Source organism: Clytia hemisphaerica, unplaced genomic scaffold (assembly GCF_902728285.1).
Source record: "Clytia hemisphaerica strain Z4C2 unplaced genomic scaffold, Clytia hemisphaerica genome assembly, whole genome shotgun sequence".
Lineage (NCBI taxonomy): Eukaryota > Metazoa > Cnidaria > Hydrozoa > Leptothecata > Clytiidae > Clytia > Clytia hemisphaerica.
Window position 1 is genome coordinate 757,541 of NW_027104248.1, and position 20,839 is coordinate 778,379.

Genomic DNA, 20,839 nt, shown 5'->3' on the forward strand with positions numbered 1-20,839 from the left:
TGGAGTGAAAAAGCTTTGAACGAAAAAGAAACACACCCAACTGATGGAGAAATAAATTCAGTTAATTGATCTAAGGTTTGAGAGTTGAGATAAAATGTTTCAGCCGAAAAATTGTCACGTAGAGAACATCGTAATCTTTTAGTTTAGTTCGGTGGGTGGAGCTCCTAGCCAAGCTTGTTGTCCAAGAAAAATTCGGAAATAGTTGAGTACGCAAATGGTCACGATTTATATTTTCTATGTATGAGAAGAAAAAAAAGAAATTCGTAGTATTTACAACCGTTGCGCATGCTCGTCATGCACTGCAAAGATTTCGATCTATAAAAATATAAATAATTATTATTCGTGATAAACAGGTAACTAAAGCATTCAAGATTGTAAAAATCAAAGTGAAATTATGTTTGGAAATAGTATGATTTTACTTGAATTCGAATGTGAAAGTACTTTGGATTTTCACTTGTTCCCAATGTAAGCTTTCAATGGAAATTTCAAAATAAACTAGTAATTAGCTAATTATATAATTTAATGTAATAAAATTTGATTTCATTCATCAACTGTAACCTGACTACATCATCAGTTCTATCCCATTATAACTCCATATCCAGCGGCCGAGTATGCATACGTAAAGTACACAGTGGAGACAAGTAGTCTAGTGTTCCAGTGATCGCGATATCGGCAATTGACTCACCACTCACTAGTCCCCGGTTCAATGAGGTAGTCCAGAATGAAATGAACTAAACTCGTCTTTATGCGACAATTTTTATCAAGCGACCGATTCATCAAATATCAGATGCGTATTGTCAATTAGATATTTGCAGAAAGAGTTCACTTTTGACATCGACGTCAAAGTAGAGGCCTCCGAACGAGACCACAAAATATTGGGGCCAAAAACAATTGCTAAACTACCAGACGTCATTCGATTGGCTGATGAGTGGTCCACAACCTGAAAATATCGAAGTGAGAAAATTATTTTAAGTAATAGCAGGGGACCAACCCTTAGGGTCCGTAGCATCTTTCGTGGGACTCAACCCTATGTGATCGGTTCGAAAGTAGATAGGATTTTGAAACTTTTTTTGAGAGGGGACCCACATTAGGCCTGGCAAAAGTTTATATGGCCAAAAAACTGACGTCGTAGGCAAAACTCCAAACCTTAAAATAAGTGAACAATTTTTCAAAGTTGAATCAAACGAAAATGATTGTTATCATCGGATGGCACATGAAATTCTGAACAAAAAAGTATACTACAACAAGTCCTGAGGGTTGGCTTCTACTATAATCATCTTGGTTCTTTCACCCTTTGTAGTGCTTAGAATTTCAGTCCCCTTCAGTCCAGACTCTTTTAAGCTATTACCCACATAACGTATCGTGAAATATAAAGAATCCCAAAGAAATTCCAAATCAAGCACAAAATCTTCCCCAAATATCAATGTTGCTTTCATCCCTAGTTGAGTAGCATAATGAGTGGTTAATACCTTCTGTAGAAAGTGCATGAGATATGACAAAATAATACGATTTTCTTCAGCCATTGAATTTTTCATCATGTCTTGTGTGAAGCTCAACCTCTCTTCCTCGGGTAAAGCTAAGATGAAGAACAAAAATACTGACAAATGATCCATAGGCGAACCCTAAAAATATTTTTGTTTCCGGTCCACCGGGTGACGAAAAAAACACTCACCCGGCCGGCCGCAAAAAATTTTTTTTTGCTAAATTTCGATCCCAAAACTCGATTTTTTAAAGCACTCGTAGAAGTTAAAATGATGGTCTTCTTTACCTTAAATCTGTAGTAACTCGACATCGCTACAGGCTTCGGCATAAGAAAAATTCACGTGTGATCATCGCACGCCTAGATTTTGATTTATAGTGGTCTAGGCGTGCGATTATTCAAATGCTTAATTTTCATCGTTTATATTTTCAATTGTGTTACAATATCTCTAAGAACTGGACACTCTTTCATTTTGAATATTTATCTTCAATTGCTAAAGGCTCCAAACTGTTACATTACGAAGTGAGCTTTTTTGACAAAAAAAGTAAAAAAAGTAGAGTGAGAGAAACATTTCCCCAATTTTTTAAATCCTCACTTTATGAATGTTTCTTTTTATTTTACTCACAAGTCAGCATGATTCCTTTTATAAAAAGAAAGCTGTTTACTTACTGCAAAGTCCCCACTTTGTGAATGTTTCTATTTATTTTACTCACAAATCAGCATGATTCTTTTATAAAAACCAAGTTGTATATAAAAAAAACATTTATATAAAAAAAACATTCTTAAAAGTTGAGTTACAAGCCAGAATTAACAAAAACAATGCAGGGTTTAGTTTGAGATGAATGAAATTTCATTTCTATAACAATGATCAGGAAAAAACCTTCATTCCAAGTGATTTCTAGGCGTGCATTTTACAGTAGAATATCAAATATCACGTGAGATAAATCACACGCCTCAAAAACTGATTCACGAAAGTTTTCCAAACAAACAAACTAACCCTAACCCTAACGATGATGTACGAAAAAAAATGCGGCCGGGTGACGACGAAATAAATTTTCACCCGGCCGGTGGACCGGAAACAAAAAAATTTTTCGGGTTCGCCATATAGCAAAATTTTTCTATTTAAAAAAAAGAACGCAAATTTTGGACCATAACGTATGGGGTCAAAGAATTATAATTGAATGATTGATTAAAATAGTTTGGTCACGTGCACTCGGCACCAATCACTATCTCATCTCTTAAAAATCTGTATTCAATGATATCTTTCAAGTCCAAATTCAGCAATTCAAGGTTCACGATAAAATAGAAGAGAACCACTTACAGCACGCGTCCATCACTTGGTCATATAATTCAAACGTCAACAAAGGATCTGGCAATTCCCGTAAAAATTTCTTCAAAATGGCAGCCGGTAAATGAACTTCATCTGATGAAAACGTCACCTGTTCGCCTGAAGAGAAACAGTAGATGATAAGAATTTTGAATTTTCGTTCGTCATAAGTCAACGAAAGGGAATATTGAGTGCGATTTACCCGAAATCCATTGCACTAAAGATGTCACAGTTAAAAATCATTTGAAAAGATTACACAGCTGACAAAAATCATGAATTTAAAACGGTACTATACGATAATTAAAGTGAACTAAACATCATTGAAAATATATCTTTACCATGATTGTATTTTTGGGAGACGTCTTTGACGGAGTTAGCGTGAGGAGACCGACGGAATATTCCCTCCACGTCCAGAGCTGAAAAAGAGAATAATGGAGAACTTAAAGATTCGTAGGCCATTTGCAACTTCATTAACACATGGCCTTCATTGTATTTCTTTGATACTGACTACATTTATAAACTATTATTAATCAACCCAGTAACTTAATACTTCCCATATGTATTCTCCGAGACAGCTCAGTAAGGTGCTGCATGATAACTTTATATCAATTTTTTTTGTAGCTAAACACTTCAGTTTTTACCAAGGACCTAGAAAAATATCAGGCTTTTGAAAGATTTTATTAAAAATGAAAAGAGATTTGCGTTACCATTTTGCTCAATGAATTGAACAGTGGATCTCACAACTTCTGGAATATCTTCCCCTGTTCGCTCTTTTAACCTGAAATCAAAAAAAGCAAAATCGTCTATTAAGAACCATAGAAAAAGCTTGAACAAACCAATTTTTAATCGCTTAAAGAGCTCAGTATTTCGATAGTCATCCACTTCCTCTAGTCATTACTTTGCACGAACAGTTTGAATTCAACTTCTGACGATAACTTACGTTTTGAGTGAAATGCCGAATACTTGTGTTTTTGGTGTTTCGAGTTTGGTGTGAAAAATAGAAGAGTTGTTGGATGGTTTCATCCGAACTGTTATCTTCTCATCGTGGCTGAAATAAAGATGTTTGAAAGAGTAAAGTCAATTGAAAGGATGCGAAATAAAGAAATATTTACATTTTTTAATGTTTTATACATCTGATGATTGCGTATCTAGCATGAAACTTTTAGTTATGTACCTATTTTACATGATGACTTTTGAAATATAACTTTATGAAATAAAGAAATATGTAATGCGCAAAATAAAACACCCCGGTTTTATTTTAGGAATTACTCACTCTCTCACTTCTTTTGGAATATCTAACTGGTCCAATCGAATATGAGGCGCCAATTCGTCCAATTTCTTAATGTTGTTGATTTTCCGTCCGAACTTTGTGCTAAAAGAAAAATGCAACCTACCCTGCAGTTTGAGAAAGTCTTTTTGTAATTATATGAAATTTATAGACTTCTTACTTTTAAGAATTTCATTGAAGATTCGACATGCAAAGAAGACTAGATCCGAAAAAAGTTTTTCATTGATTTGTGTAATTTAACTATTTGGAAGTAAGAAGAATTACCTTATTAGAGGATAAAACATATTGAAAATGATTTTGATGAAATTACTCGGGTGGACGATATAAAGAGCTTTCAAATTCTTCCGATATCTAAAGAGAAGAAAAGAAATATTTCAAAACGTTTTTCATTTCATTTGGGGTTGATCGACCGGAGTTTTTAAAACAATACTTCTTCAAATGTAAAGATCCAGTTCTTCATTCAAAATCACTATAAATAGTATAGTGGGTAAAAACGTTATATGATGATTGAAAAACTTACTTTCGTTCCAGTTCTCGATAGATATTGAGGAGCCATTTGAGGGAAGGTTTGTTTTGCGAGTTCAATCCATAATGGAAGTAAACGATGGTGTAATCATTCTCCACATACTGGTCCAACATTAACTTCAAAAAACTGGAGAAGAAGAAACAAAGAAAGAATAATCAATATTCTAGTCGTTGGACATGCAAAAACAAATTTAGAAAAATATTTCCCTAGGCACACTAAAATTAAAACTTTTGGAGACTTAACGATCTCCAAAATAATTTTCAGATGGACACACTGTCTTCAATCATAATTACTATGAAAACCATTGCGCATTTCCCTGCGCACACAGGGGGGGGGGCGCACACTAAAATCAAATTTTTTGGAGAATCGACAATCCCCAAAAAATTTCAGATGGCCTGACTGATAGTTTCGCGGGGTCAGTTACTTTTTGGTAACTGTCATTTAGCATCACTATTCAAAAAATGGTCAATCCCGAGAAAAGCTGTTTAACAGACGAACCAACGGACGAACAAAGGTTAAAATTCAAAGGACCTCCGAGGTAGGTTATACTAATGTTGAGAGAAACGAATGGTGTTGTATCGAGAAAAACTTTTGTAATTAGAAAAAAAACGACATCAGGATCGAAATTGATAATGATTTGAAGTGGTTGGTCCGCTTAAGAGAAGAAGTGTTTGAAAGAAGAGGTACTTTAAGTGGACGACTTACTTGAAAAGTTTTTGGTGATCAATCAGGTTACGAACAGGAAGTCGACATGCACTAAATGCAATCACTGGCCTTCCCGTTAAATCATCACCTAAACGAACAGCCGATAGATATAGCTAATGATGGAGTCTTAAACGATATAAGCAATAAAATGAGTCCGTAAGTGACAGTAATATAAACGAAGGGGGGCAAAGCTTGAGAAGTGTGATGAATAGGAAACAAAACATTATAGCTTAAATAAGGGTGATAACCTTTGCTTTATCATTAATCTTAATTTACAAGATTTTTTACATCGGATTGACACGGATGTGGAGCAAGATTGGCCAGAAAGAGGAAAGAAAAACATTTTTTTGCTTATAAGCATAATATAACAAAAGGTAGACATGATATCCTGATATATGAAATATGTGTCTGACATGAAACGGGAACACTTATGTAAAAATAAAACCTTTAATTGAGAAGAATTGGACCATGAAAAAAACGACATACCGGCCAATTGGAATATTTTGTAACGTGCGATGTCAGCATATTCTTTTTCAAGTTGTTCCACCGAAAGAACGTTTGGATCGGGTTGTCGACTACTGACACGGATAGGAACAGGAGGCCGTTCTGGTTTCTCTTTGCTTTCTTCTGGTTGTGAGGTCGGTGAGGTTGGAGCGCTCCCGGTGGTGTCACCAGCTGCTATTTCTATGGAATAATAAACGGATAAAAGTTAAGTCAAAATTCAAGCGAAATCAACCAATCTACTATGAAATACCATAAACACAGTCTAATATGATTAACTTTCATCCTTTTTGGTTTTATTACGTTTTTATTCATACAACTCCTTTGGTTAAGGTTGCTGTTTGATTTTTGGGATAATAAGTTCTTTAACACTTGAATATCCTCGTTGAACTAATTGAAGCAGAACATAAATCATTAACACTATCACTCGATCTAGGTATGAGAAGAACATAAGAACAATAATCCTTCTTCCACAGCTCAGGGTCGACTATCAATATCTCCAGTTCTCCCAAGAACATAAATAAATTACCAAAATATTCCGAATCGGAGTCGTCGATGAAATACTCGATCATTTTTTCAAAACAACCAAAAAGAAAATCAAGTCTAAAAAGTCAAGGATCCAAAGCCAGTAATATAGAACTACACAAATGAAATGAAACGGAATGCAATCAAAACCAAGGTCAGGCGAGTCAATAAGTTATTAAGCTATGTGTGGAACGATAATAATATCGTAGCCAAGGGAGAGAGTTGAACAAGTTTGATATTTTACGAAAAGGAAAACAGATAAGGCTAAGGGAGACTTATGTCTCGCTAGATAAACACTAAAAATCGAAGCTCAAATAAAACCAATATGTTATGTTTTTAAATATCAGCGAGAACTAAAAATTTTACAGAATAGAATAGGGGCTTATAGCGATTTCCCTCACATTTTTCATTTAAGCCATTCCTTAATCTTGAAAAAGATAGCGAGAAATTTAGCACTAGAATTTGGCACAACGAGGGGATAGCAATGTTTTTCTTTTTGGAAAAGGTAGTTGTGTATATGGCCGGATTCTGATATAGTAGTTGAATTTTAGTTTATCAAAACAAGTCAAATATGTTGAGAATTTTAATGTTTTTCAGGATAAGATTTCGAGCGAGAATTGCAATTTTAGTACTTCCAGTTTATTTCATTGGATATTTCGAGTTTGGAGGGTTCAGTGGCTTCTAAGCTATATTCCCAGCCTTATTGGAAAATTTAGAGCTTTTGAATCCTGAGATCCCAAGGGATCATTTTGTCGTAAGTCTTTTGTTAAAACTCAAAGTCAAAACTTAACATTCCAGAGGTAACTTAGAGAACTTAAAAATAAATTTTGGTGTTTAAAATTTTGCATGAAAATCCCTTTTTTATCAAATACTTTGTCCATGATTATAGACAGAAGAAAAAGGACCAAGCACGAACCTTGCAGTGCGGCTTTAGAGAGTTCTTCATCCGTTTCTTTCTGCTCTTCGTAAACGTTGAAATCTTCATCCAAAAGCATTCCACTCCTTCGATGGTCGCCTGATGAATCTGTATCCTCCATTTTGTGAGTGTTTCACCTATCAATACATCACCAGCAACTTCTTTTTATTTGGTAAATATTTTTGTCACTATAAAATAAATAAACAAACAAATAGAGTAAGGGTTGTATCATTTATCATAAAGAAGAATAGAAAAGGTAAAGTAAATGATAATTATCCCCTCTTTTTATTTTTTAGGCAAGCCAACGAAACATATCATAAAACAAACACCACCTCCCGTTTATTGATACTGAAAGTTTATAACAGTCAAAATACAAGCCAAGATAGATTGTATCATTTTTCAAAACATCATCTTACAAAAAACAAGAATCATATTACAAGGATACAACATGTTTATAGGGGATCTACAATTGGCTAGCTCTGATGTAGCTTACCTCCAGCTAATCAGTCAAAACTAGAGCAGTTAAAAAAGGAAAAGCTCTAAATAAAAAGACTAAAATGATAAGATCGAAAGCTAAATTAGAAGCCAAAGGATTGTTATATTTGATTAAAAGACTTTTCAATCATATACTCACTACTATTATAAATAATTTAATATCTTAAAAATTGAAATAATGAGCAACACCCGCTAAGCTAGAAAGATTAACCCAGAGCAAACAAATAAAAATTTGTGAAAACTATTTAAGACCAGAAAATAATAAATCTAAACTATTAAATAAATAAATGGAAACCAAAAGCCAATGTTTTTAAATCTCTGGTTGCTTGAAAGAGTGAAGAGTAAATTATTTTATGACTTCAACAAAGCAAAAGTGTTTCTCAGTGAAGTTGATATTTCACCAGAGCTAACAATCACCTGTCAAGGAATTAACATTCTTTTATATACAAAAATCATTAATATCTAAAAATTATAAATTATGCCACAATGTTCATTATAAATAGCTATTATATCTTACAAAAATATTCTTCAATGTTATTCACAAACTTTCTATTAAATAGATATGAAAAAGTATCAAAACTATAATTTTAATAAAAACCAATCAAACCGATCAAATACTACAGCTTTACGACACAAACTAGGTTTGACCATACGTCTACAAAAGATAAAACAAAGGAAAAGGAAGAGTCTAATCAAGTACTTCAAACTGATGCAAGTGTTTTAAACTAGAATTCTAGAATTTAACGGGACAAAACTACACCCAATTCAGAATTTCAGAAACTTAAAACAGGGAATCGATATCAGTGAGTTTTTGTCCCAGCATCTCTATTTCCCACTTAGAGAGCTGTTGCAAGAAACCATCATTAGGCGCAGCGCAAGATCTTCTGGATTTTAAGGTTTTGAACGCAAGATCCAGACTCCATTGTTTGTACTTCATGAGATAAGCTAAAGTGATTGTAGAGCTTCGGCTAACACCCATGTTGCAATGAACTAATACTCGACCAATCTTCGTGGAAAGTGCTTCATTTATAAAATCAGATGTTTTATGGAAATGTTCGAATAAGTTTGACTCCCCAACATCGTCTAGTTCCAATCGGAAATACTTAACCTTTTTTGGAAAAGCGTTTTGATGTTCCAAGGTGATATTCACAATGTGAGTAATTTTCAAAACATCAATAATATTCTCATTGGTAGCTTGGTCACCTCGCCCTTGAAAAAGCTTAGAATCCAATACCATAGACGGGTAACACAGCAGCTCTTTTCGATCAGCAACTGTTTCTATGAGTTTATCAGTGCATAGAAAGGGGTAGTTCAAATGAAATTGATCGAAACCTTCCACTAACACTAAAACATCACTTGCTACATATTCTTGTACTTCAGCCCGCAATTTTAACAATGAATCAGTTGACGATTTATTCACTTGCAGCTCTGACCCATAAATAATCACCATTCCATAATTTGAAAGTCTCAAAACAAAATTGCTATCTGATCCAAAGATTGAATGATGTTTTGCTGTTATGACATGTTGCGTGGAATATAAATCCAGTTCTCTACCATCAATTAGCAAAAGGTTAAATGGATCATGAATGTACATTTTCATAGCACCATCATTTAAAAGATTGTACAAATCATGCATAGTTATGCAACTATCTTTGTTTAGTGGTAAATCATCAATACTTGGTATTGTAAAGTGATTACTAGTTTTGGAGACATCTTGATGACCTGAAAACATTAAATAAATTCATTAAATTTTCGAACATCTTCCCATTTTAAAGTTTATTAAAAATGGTATGTTTACTTCAAATTTAACCTATGTCTCTAAAGAAAGCATAGCATTTCAAAATTTTAAACTACTCTTTGTCTCATAAAAAATTCAGATTCTTGAAAGTAAAGTCATCCTTAATCTTATATCAGAGAGAAAATTTAAAATGTAGAAGTAGCAAATTGATAGATAAGACAGAAAAAATGAAGCTACTGTTTAAGTTGAAATTTTTGTCATCGGATACATTTGAACAAAACAAAATAGTGAACAAAATAATACCTTGAGATGATGGATTTTCCTTTGATTCTGTTGAAACATGTCTATCTCTCATAGCATCTTCATCGAAGGGCTTTGTACTAGACTTGTGTTGTTTTGATAGAAGCTTTGAGTATCCACACCCCATCTTTTTCATGATGTGATGGTTGTCATGATGATTGTGCAAACTTTCTTCTTTGTATGAGAAAATGAATTGAAAGTAATTTTTGGTATTTACAAGTAGCAGTACATGCAATCACCACTGGATCAGGAAGTGATGAAATTTGATAAACATTCCGCGAAGGAGCGCCACAATACAAAGCAATCAGTAGAAGAGATCACTTTTGTTTTTGTTGCAGATTTCGATACAAACTTAACAGGGAGTGGTCAATGTGTTGTATCAACTTGTCACCTTGTATTGTTGCAAAGGAAAAAATAAAAGAGGTATATAAGACTAGCCTAGTTTCTAATCCTGATGGAGACTAACTGCATTTGATTTGGTTCGATTGTCAATTCTGTTTGATTAAGTAATCGCCTAAAATAAAAGAGGTATATAAGACTAGCCTAGTTTCTAATCCTGATGGAGACTAACTGCATTTGATTTGGTTCGATTGTCAATTCTGTTTGATTAAGTAATCGCCTGGATACTGTAATTTTTTTACAAAAAATTGAGTTCAAATAAAGATCATTCAGTACTGGTCTGCAAAGTAGCAAGGAAGACCCCACATATCAGCAGCACGTATGATGGATACACTGCCACCAAGAGAGTGCAAGAGTGCACTACTGTCTCCAGACGGTGTCAATCGAATGAATTGAACGCTGAATCAATTGAACGCAATTGAACCCAATCGAATAATTGCAATTCGATTGTCAAACACAATCGAATCGCAATCGATTATTACCCAGGATTTGCCGTTCGATTGCTTCAATTACGTTCGATTGTATTCAATTATGTTCGATTGATTTGGATTTTATTTGCTTTCGTGCGATACTTAAGCGCTCGGCCGCCCACTCTAAAAAGCTTTAAAGGAGTGATCTAATTTAATTTAATCGCAATCAAACTCATCGAACATAATCTCAATCAAACAAAATCGAATGTTATTGAAAATCAATCGAACCAATGGAACATAGTCAACTACCGTCAACTGCTCTAACTTGGGACGATTGGTCGAAACATGGGACTGGCTGATATCTGGTCTGTATTTTCACTTACTGTTAAATCTCTTTGACAACAAATTTGTTTTGATAACTCCACCAAGTTTATCAATCATACTTCTTCGTTCCTCTTAGAGTGCACAGACACTTGCGTGTGTTCCACTACGGATTTTTTTCATATTTCGATTTAAAAGCCTACTCGGTGCAAAAGAGAAATTGTGTATTTTTTAATATGTCGTTCATTAACTCAAATAAAATGACTTTGGAGGTTTGGTGAAATGGTGGCCGAATTGCCGTCCCATGTTTTGTCAGATAGTCCCAAGTTAGAGCAGTTTATGGTATTAATCTCTTGAGAGGACAATAACGACCCCTACACACCTGCCTACACTCCCCTCCTACCAGTTTTCAGAGTATGGCAGAAATCATTGAGATCTCAAGGGCAGAGACTGCTCCTTTTTTTAAGGGGCCCCCCTAGCTGTTTGCGTGATTGCGTGAATGGGCATTTTCGGTTGCGTGAATGGGCATTTTCGGTTGCGTGAATGGGCATTTTCGGTTGCGTGAATGGGCATTTTCGGTTGCGCGAATGCGTGAAAATTGAAAAAGAAATGCGTGAATACGTGAATTGAAAAAACTTGCGTGAATGCGTGAATCTGGGCTATTTTGAATACCTTATTGGTATCATATTTCGCGTGTTACAAAATTTCGCGATTCGTGAAATTTTTTCGAGGAAACGTTTTTCGCGTGTACTAAATTTTGCGATTGCCAGTTTCTGGAAATTTTCTTGTGTATTAAATTTAAATTGGGCATATTCTCAAAAAGTGGGAATAAGGCAAGAAAATGACTTATTTCGCTTGAAACACAACGTAGGTGTAAACATACCAAATATAGTAACAAAACTATTGACAAAAATAGTAACTAAGTGTAACAAATAAGTATTTTCGATTTTCGACCTATTTGAAAATTTTTCGTGTGTATTTTTAATTTCACGATTTTTTATTGTTGAAAAATTTAAACGGTATTAAATTTGGCAAAATTTGGCCTAAAAAAATTGCGAAATAAATACAGTATATATCCGCGAAATTTTGTAACACGCAAAATATAATACCAATAAGGTACGTGAATTTTCCCTTTTTTCCACCAATTACTATGTGCAGTTTTCCTGATTTTCCAATGTTTCCCCGATTTTTCCCAAAAATTTTTCCAATTACTGAAAAATCGGGTTATTGCGTGAAACTTGAGGAAAATTTGAGTGAATGCGTGAATTTTGAAAAAGAATTGCGCGATTGCGTGAATTGAGGGTCTGCTGGGGGGCCTCTTCAAGGGCAGGGGCAAAATGTTGATAATAATATACACAGTTCAGGGGCAAAATCATTGAAAACTGGCTATATTTACCTGTTTTTCTGGCTTTTTATGTGGTGGGAAGCGGATCTTAGGGGCAGAGTTGCATGGCCAGATACCGTCAACTGCTCCAACTTGGGACGAGTGTACGCAACATGGGACTTGTTGATATCTGGTCTGTATTTTCATTTAATGTAAAATCGAAAGAGAAATCGTGCATTTTTTAATACGCCATGGTTTCAGCCCACTTTTCAGGTGCCCCCATGAAGCATGGTGCCCCCAACGAGTTAGGTCCCCTTGAAAAATTGCTTTGAGTTAGGTACCCCCTATTCAGCAGATAATTTCTTTGAATTGACACTTTTTGTTCTTTTGTCATTCCTAAAATCATGCTCACGCATGAACGCCTGCTAATAAGCTTTGTTGTTATGCTATAAAGATGGCGGCTGTAAATCAAAACAATCACATTAGAAAAATATAGCAAAAGATGGCGTAATGGGAAAGGAAAGAAAAATTGGATGAGAAACTAGGTGCTGGGGTAAAAAAATTCAATAATTTGAAATATTTTGAAATATTTGATTTGGAAAATATAACCAGCCCCCAGAGCCTCCATCAAGACAGCTAGGTACCCTTGATGAATAGGTAACCCCAAAGAATTGCAAGGCATTAACCCCCCTCTACTAACCTAGCCTAGGTGCCCTTCAGATTTCTGGGGGGGGCTGATACCATGTACGCGGTTCATTAAACTCAAATCAAATGACTTTGGAGGCAGGGAAGGTCAGTGTACTAGAAGGCAGCATGTAGTGTACTACAAGGTATTTTTCAAAACTTGACACCCACCCACCCCTGAAGTACACCATACTACATTGAAAAATCCCAAAACCACCCCATACCCCCTATTTACTACCGGGAAGTCCCTGGAAAAAAACCAAAACCACCCCATACCCCCATTTACTACTGGGTACTACCTGGAAAAAATCGGAAAATTGGGTAAACATTTTTACAAAAATCGGGAAATTGTCGTATCGGGTTTTCCTCTGAGACTATTTATTATTGAAATTTGAAAGATATTATTCAGTCTTGTAAATACACCATAAGAAGAAGGTCTTGAATTCCTTCCACACAACAATTGGAGCTTCCACCGAAATTGAATTTGGATTATTTTTGTATTTTTGTGAGAGACATTTGGTGTTGATAAAATTTTTTTTGAGAAATCCTTTTGATGTTTGATATTTATACGTTTTGTGAAGTCAAGGCTCATTAGTTGTTTTATTGATCGCGATTCATATTTTTGTTTGGAGAAATTCATATTTTTTGTGATTTTTGATTTGAGATTCAATTTTGATATTTTGCATGTCATTTGAAATTTTGGGTATGGCGTCTGGTTCGAGAATTCCTAACATACCGAAATTTTGTGGAGATAATGAGGTTAGTTTTACGTTGTGGATTCAGCGTTTCGAGGCAATGTTGCGTGCAACGGGCGTTAAGAATGATAAATACAAAGACTTTCTACTGTGCTGTACCGATTCCGTCGCATTTTCACTCGTGTCCGAACAGATCTTAGCCGATAACACCGTCACGTATGCAACGTTAAAAGATGCGTTAAAAGAAAAATTTGCAGGGACAGATTACAAGAGAACCTTAGAAACCAAACTTCGGGGATTAGTTTGGAAGAAAAACTTGAATGTAAACACGTTCGTCCACGATTTACGAACTGTTATACGAGATTTATACGGGTTGTCAGATGCAGACACCATCAACGCGCTTGCTACCAACCACGTGGTCAATACTCTGGAGGATTCCTATCGAAAAGAAGCCAAAATTTTCCAGCTTACGAATTCCACAGGACTGGAAGCATTGATAGAATTTTTGAACACTCGATTTTATGGAAGTCAGTACTATTCAGACATCGCACCAGACAGGACATCTGCTACCAAACTACAAGGTGAAGACCGCGTAGATAAGCTAGAGAAAATGGTAATGACTCTTTGCACTAAAATCGACAATATGGGCAACAAACCAAAAAACTCAAACAAACCTACATGTTCCTTTTGTCACAAGAAAGGACATGATGCTTCACGTTGCTTCAAGAAAAAGAAGTGTTTTAATTGTCAGAAAACTGGGCATATTTCGAAATTCTGCCCAGAAAACAAATCTGAGACAGGGGCGATTAGAGATGATGTCAAGCCTGCTCCGCGTACTATTATCAAGATAAACACTTGTGGAAAGACAGTTGACTTTTTGTACGATACGGGTTCACAGGTCACCATCATGAAACGACAAGACTTCGAGAACTTACCAAATAAACCACCACTCCAAAAAGTCGAACGCTCAGGTACCGCAGTCGACGGCACACCGTTCAAATTTGATGGTATTGCTTATTTGAATCTATCGTTCCCATCAAGTGACAGTAATAGACATAGACAATACACATTAGAGTATGAACCCATTCTCATTTCATCTAACGTTGAATCGAATATTTATGGTGCTCAGACGGAGGAGAAATTTAGAAAATGTGAAAGAGACATTGAAAACTCTACACTTAGTTACACGACGAAAGAGAATGAGAAAGTTACAGTACAATGTTATCGGGAGAAAATTTCGTCAGTCACAGCTTACGTCAAAGTCGCTAAAGTCGCTTATCTACCACCCAACCATACCATGATGATCAAAGGTCGAATCAATTCACCGAAAACAATCACTGGGACAAGCTTTTTATGTGAAAATGAAGAGTTACCAAATTGCTTGAACGTAAACGAACTAACTTTCGAAAACGTTGAAAGAAACATCACCATACCGATAACCAACCATTCTGAAGTCCAACAGAAACTGAAAAAGGGACAAATTGTTGCAGAAATTCGAGAAATAGAAAGTTGTCCAGAAGAGAGTAAAATCGAAGTAAATGCTACGGATGCGTCGAATAAACTTCCTTTGGATACCGAATTAACTGAACGAAACGAGATTCAAAAATTAGAAACAATTTTAGAAACTTATTACGGTGCTATTGAGAATTCACCTTTGTCGAGATCAAAACTACCTTTGAAACATTCGATAAACCTTACTGATGACGCGCCAACAGTTTGTGCACCCAGATCGATCCCTCACGCTCGAAAAGAGGCAGTAAACGAACAAATAAAAACATTATTGGAAAATGGATGTATCGAGAGGTCATACAGTCCATATTCAGCTCCGATAGTACCGGTTTTGAAACCTGATGGTTCGCTACGATTTTGCATTGACTATCGCAAATTGAATACCAAAACCATAAACAACAAATATCCGATCGCTCGAAATGAAGACCTTTTAGACGGACTGAAAGGGTGTAAATATTTCTCTGTTATTGATTTGAAAGCAGCTTATCATCACATCGCTATGGAGGAGACCGACAAATTGAAAACCGCCTTCGATTCACCGCAGGGAAAATTTCAATGGATAGTTATGCCTTTCGGTTTGACTGGCGCAGCCTTTACCCTTTCTGCAAATCTATCTGAAGTTTTGAAAGATTGTCACGAATTCGCTCGTATGTTTTTCGACGATGGCTTGATCTTTTCAAAAACGAAAGAAGATCACTTTGAGCATATTCGAAAGATTACTGAATTATTTGCAAAGTACGGTTTACACATAAACTTTCGAAAAAGTCAATTTTTTAAAAGTGAAGTGATATTTTTGGGACATGTAGTTAACCAGAACGGAATTCGTGCTGAGAAAACAAAAATTGAGGAAATTGTGAACATCAAAACACCGGAAAATTTAAATGAACTACGTTCTTTTCTGGGGATGGTTGCTTTCTTCAGGAAATTCATTCCAGATTTTTCCCATTATGCTGCAGATTTATTTTCACTATTGAAAAAAGGAACTCGTTTTCAATGGACAGAAAAACACGCTACAAGTTTCAATGAGATCAAAAGACTTTTATCTGAAAATGTTCTTTTGCTCCACCCAGATTATACAAAGCCATTCGTTTTGTTTACAGATGCTTCAAATGTGGCTGTGGGGTTTACCCTGACACAAGAGAACGAAGGAACCTTTTGTCCAATTTTATACGGAGGTCGTTCTTTATCTATTTGTGAAATGAACTATTGTACTACCGACAAAGAACTTTTGGGGCTCTATTATTCAGTTAAAAAGAGCGAATTTTACATAACAGATCAAATTGTTATTGTTTATACCGACCATAAACCGCTGACCTATCTATCCACGTTTCGTGATATTGTAAATAAAAGATACCGCTGGATAGAATATATTGAGAACATAGGAATTATTATTCGTTACATTGAAGGAAAAGACAACGTCATAGGTGATTATATCAGCAGAAATTTAAAAACAGACATTAAAACTGAAAAACGTTGGAGACCATCTGTAAATACTGTAAATATTACTGACTTTGATAAACATTCATTCATTGCCCAGCAACGTAACGACGCCGAGATTCGTGCCGTTTTTGATCATCTTGAGGGAGAAAAAGTTGAGGTTCCATTGGTTTATAAACGTCATTTGAGTAAATTGAGAATTGTTGACGGCTTGTTGAAGTATTTTAAAGGAGGGAAATCATATGTTGTTGTTCCGTTAGAATTGAGAGATGAGATTTTTGAAAGAGGTCATTGTCAGTTTGCAGCCGGACATTTTGGGGTTGAAAAGACGGAAAGGAGAATTTTGGAAAGTAATCATTGGTGGCCAGGTGTAAGAAAAGCTGTTGAGGAATTTGTAGGAAATTGTAAAGTTTGCATTTGTACGAAACCATCAAATCGTTGTTTCACTCATTCAGGGCGTAGACCATTTCCATTAAGACCATTGGATTTGATTTCCATTGATTATATTGTGGAATTGCCTGTGACGGAAAGTGAAAATCGACACATTTTGACGGTGGTTGATCAGTTTACAAAATTTCTAACGGTGTATCCATGCAAGGATAGGACAGCAAAAACTGCTGCAAATTGTATCTACGATTACTCATTGAGGTTTGGTATACCACTCAAACTCCTCAGTGATCAAGACCCCGCCTATGAAAGTGAACTTTTCAACGAATTATTAAACTTGTTCGGGGTGAAGAAACTGAAAACGACTGCATACAACCCTCGCTCAAACGGGTTGACGGAGAGATTGAACGGCGTCATCAAGAACTATCTCCTCGCCTATACTAATTTCTCAGGAGGGGAATGGGATCAATGGTGTAGAGAGTGCGCATTCGCTTATAACACGTCCGTGAATCGATCAACGGGATTCACACCAAACGAATTGATGTATGGCAGAAAGACAAGAACTCCACTACATATTCTATTCGACGAAACCAACAACAAATTCGAATCATTCGACGACTTCAAGGTCAAATTGGCTCGTATGTACGAAATTGCACGAGATATTATGGATACCACACAAGAGTATTCACTCACATACAGAGACAGAAACGCTTTTAACGATATACTCGAAAAGGACACTGAAGTTTACGTGTATCTTACAAGAAACAAGAAATTGAAGATGACACTCAAATGGGACGGTCCATTCAAAATAGTTGATGTACTACACCCAGTGTACAAAGTTGAACTTAATGATGGAGTTTGTAAATATATTACAAGAGACAAATTACGAAGGGCAGTCAAGTTTCAAACAAAGAAGCCTGCCACTCATAAATACGGACTGAGAAGTAAAGATAAGAAATAGTTATGAACTGAAAACGATGAAATAGTCATACACTTGAAGATTTATTTATGTATATATTTTATATTGACCATGTTAGGATTTTGTTTTTTTTAGGACTTTGTGATTTTTAGAATTTTTAGGCTTTTGTGATTTTTAGGGGACTGGTCTCAGGAGGGAGGGATGTCGTATCGGGTTTTCCTCTGAGACTATTTATTATTGAAATTTGAAAGATATTATTCAGTCTTGTAAATACACCATAAGAAGAAGGTCTTGAATTCCTTCCACACAACAAAATCAGGGAAACTTTTTTTCGGAAACTTGGGAAATCGGGAAAACGTTTTTCCTAAAATTGGAAAATTTTTCTCAAAAATCCAAAATGCGTGAGAAATCAAACTTTTCAAAAATTGCATGAGAAACGCAAAGGAAATAAGGAAAAGTTCTAGGAATGAAAATAAAGGGATAATGATAATTGAATACTATCCATTGATAATCTGCGGCACTATCGTAAAGCTAGAATCGCTTCGCGTATATACTCTTCGCTTGAGAAAATGATTGACAGATTGAAGTTTTCCATCCCCGCGGTGCGCGCCGCGCGGGAGCTCGGGCGCTCTGCTCAATCCTCGGACTGCGCTAAAAATGGTAGACTGAGCTGTGATAGATCATTTCGATGGAAGTTGTTGGAATGTTTACAAGGCTCTTGACAGAAAATCGTTTGTTTTATTGTCAATGATGACAGTGCGGTTATTAATTTTGTTTAATCTGACAAATTGATGTTTGTAAGTGCACTTTATAGTTTTGATTCCCATTGAAGAATCATATTCTGGTTTTCATGTTATTAGATACTGTTTTAGAGCTTTAGGTAGGGAGGTCGGGCCTTTACGCATGCGGCAGTAACAAAACATAGATTTTCGAGAAAAAAATATTCAAGCTTACATACCTCAAGGAAGGAAACCTCTTTTAACATAAGTATTTTTTCCAAAGTGTAGAGAATTTATTCAGCTTATTCTTTTGCAGAAAAAATCAGCACACCATGTCTTCATTTTCCTTCAAAATTTGAAAATGAGTACTCGCGGGTGAGTTTTTTCAGACTTCTTGTTCGCGACACGGCAAAATTTTTTATCCAGGGGTTCTATATTCTATAACAGCTATCGACCTGGAATTTTTTGCATCATTCCCCGCGATAGTTTAGCTTTTGAGACGTACCACGTTCGTTGGTTGGAGCAACGTATATTTTTCAGGACGTCAAATTATGTACTTAAGAGCCATTTTTTTTAAGAGTCTTCAGGGTGTGATACCTCATCCTCTTGGATTTTGATGAAATTTTGACCAAATGATCCATCACACAAGAAAATAAGACCCTGAAAATTTCACCTTGATATCTCAAGTAGTTTTGAAGATACAGCGTCTCAAAGATAGGCTACTAAGCGGAAATTGACCCCTAAAAATCATGAACTCTGGTGGGGAGCAGATTTTGAAAGCCAATGAATTTTTATTCAAGTACATTAGAAAGCTGATTTACAGTGGATTCAAGAACTTTTGTAGGGAATCAGAAAAAATCAAATTGAGTCTCCAAAATTTTCCCCAAAAATCTCTAGCACCTCCTGTAGAGGGCTTCAAACTTTGTGTAATCTGGGTTTGGAAGCACTTTTAGCTGTCTGCTGATGGTCCTTGAGACTTTTTTGAAGCAAACTTTTGACCTGGAGTGGTTTACTGGTGGGTTTGGCCACAAAAATAACATTTTCAGGATTTCTATTTTGCGTAACCGTCAAAATGGCCGAAAAAATTGCTATTTTGGCTGATCTGGAGCAAAATTCAAGATGGCGTATCTTTTTGAACCCCCTACAAATTCTTTTGAAACTTTCAGTAATGCTTCCTTAGTAGGTCTAGTTTATAACCTCAAAAAATCTCAGTGGGGCCTTGAAGTCTCTTAAGATATGATCAATTGAAAAATTTGCTTAACTTCGTTTTTTTTTCCCTCCTAAAATGCTAAATCAGGCCCACTTAAGGGCTCTAAAGGTAAATTCTTGTCAAAATATTGGTTGATCTTCTCTAGCCAACTAATCATTGGCATTAAGGGAACAACTGTAAAAAAATTCAGGTCATTTCCATTAACAGATGACATTTTATGACTGTTTCTTTATTTTTAAGTTTAGAATATGTAAAAAAATGGGACTGACATCTGGCCTTTCCTACCTTCCAGGGCCTATATTTCAGGAAAAGCCTCAACCTTTCACAGTTTGGTAAATATTATTCCTAAATATAAGCAGGTTACTTCAACTAAATGGGTTTCAACAGTACTTAATCCTATTCAAAACTTTTAGACTCATTCAGAAATCCTACTTTGACAATAATTTGCGCTTTACCGCAAAATTTCTAAGTCCAAGTGTCGTGATTAACTTTAGACTGTCCAATATTTCTTGTCCAGAAGATTTAAACATCATTGTTTGCAGTATCTCATAAAATATCACCCTAGTAATGTGCTTAGTTATTTAAGAATCAACAAGTAAGGCTGTCAGTGTACACAAATATAGAGATATTGGACAGTCTAAAGTTAATCACGACACTTGGACTTAAAAATTTTGCGGTAAAGCGCAAATTATTGTCAAAGTAGGATTTCTGAATGAGTCTAAAAGTTTTGAATAGGAATTAAGTACTGTTAAACCCATTTAGTTGAAGTAACCTGCTTATATTTAAGAATGATATTCACCAAACTGTGAAAGGTTGAGGCTTTTCCTGAAAATATAGGCCCTGGAATGGTAGGAAAGGCCAGATGTCAGTCTCATTTTTTTACATATTCTATACTTAAAAATAAAGAAACAGTCATAAAATGTCATCTGTTAATGGAAATGACCTGAATTTTTTTACAGTTGTTCCCTTAATGCCAATGATTAGTTGGCTAGAGAAGATCAACCAATATTTTGACAAGAATTTA

At 35.5% G+C, this 20,839-nt stretch overlaps 2 protein-coding genes across 2 annotated transcripts; both read right to left on the minus strand.

Moving 5' to 3' along the window:
• Positions 1–674: 674 nt before the first annotated feature.
• LOC136816516 (rho GTPase-activating protein 1-like) lies at positions 675–7,453 on the minus strand. The gene is made up of 12 exons (XM_067072858.1): positions 7,269–7,453; positions 5,813–6,010; positions 5,327–5,414; positions 4,616–4,747; positions 4,360–4,446; positions 4,081–4,179; positions 3,748–3,855; positions 3,515–3,585; positions 3,146–3,223; positions 2,802–2,927; positions 1,470–1,576; positions 675–940 (listed from the first exon to the last, which is right to left on the minus strand). The coding sequence occupies exons 1-12, from the start codon at positions 7,387–7,389 to the stop codon at positions 761–763; spliced, it is 1,395 nt and encodes a 464-aa protein (XP_066928959.1). The 5' UTR covers positions 7,390–7,453; the 3' UTR covers positions 675–760.
• A 439-nt stretch (positions 7,454–7,892) lies between these two features.
• Positions 7,893–10,311, minus strand: LOC136816472 (probable rhodanese domain-containing dual specificity protein phosphatase). The gene is made up of 2 exons (XM_067072806.1): positions 9,805–10,311; positions 7,893–9,485 (listed from the first exon to the last, which is right to left on the minus strand). The coding sequence occupies exons 1-2, from the start codon at positions 9,935–9,937 to the stop codon at positions 8,545–8,547; spliced, it is 1,074 nt and encodes a 357-aa protein (XP_066928907.1). The 5' UTR covers positions 9,938–10,311; the 3' UTR covers positions 7,893–8,544.
• Positions 10,312–20,839: the final 10,528 nt, after the last annotated feature.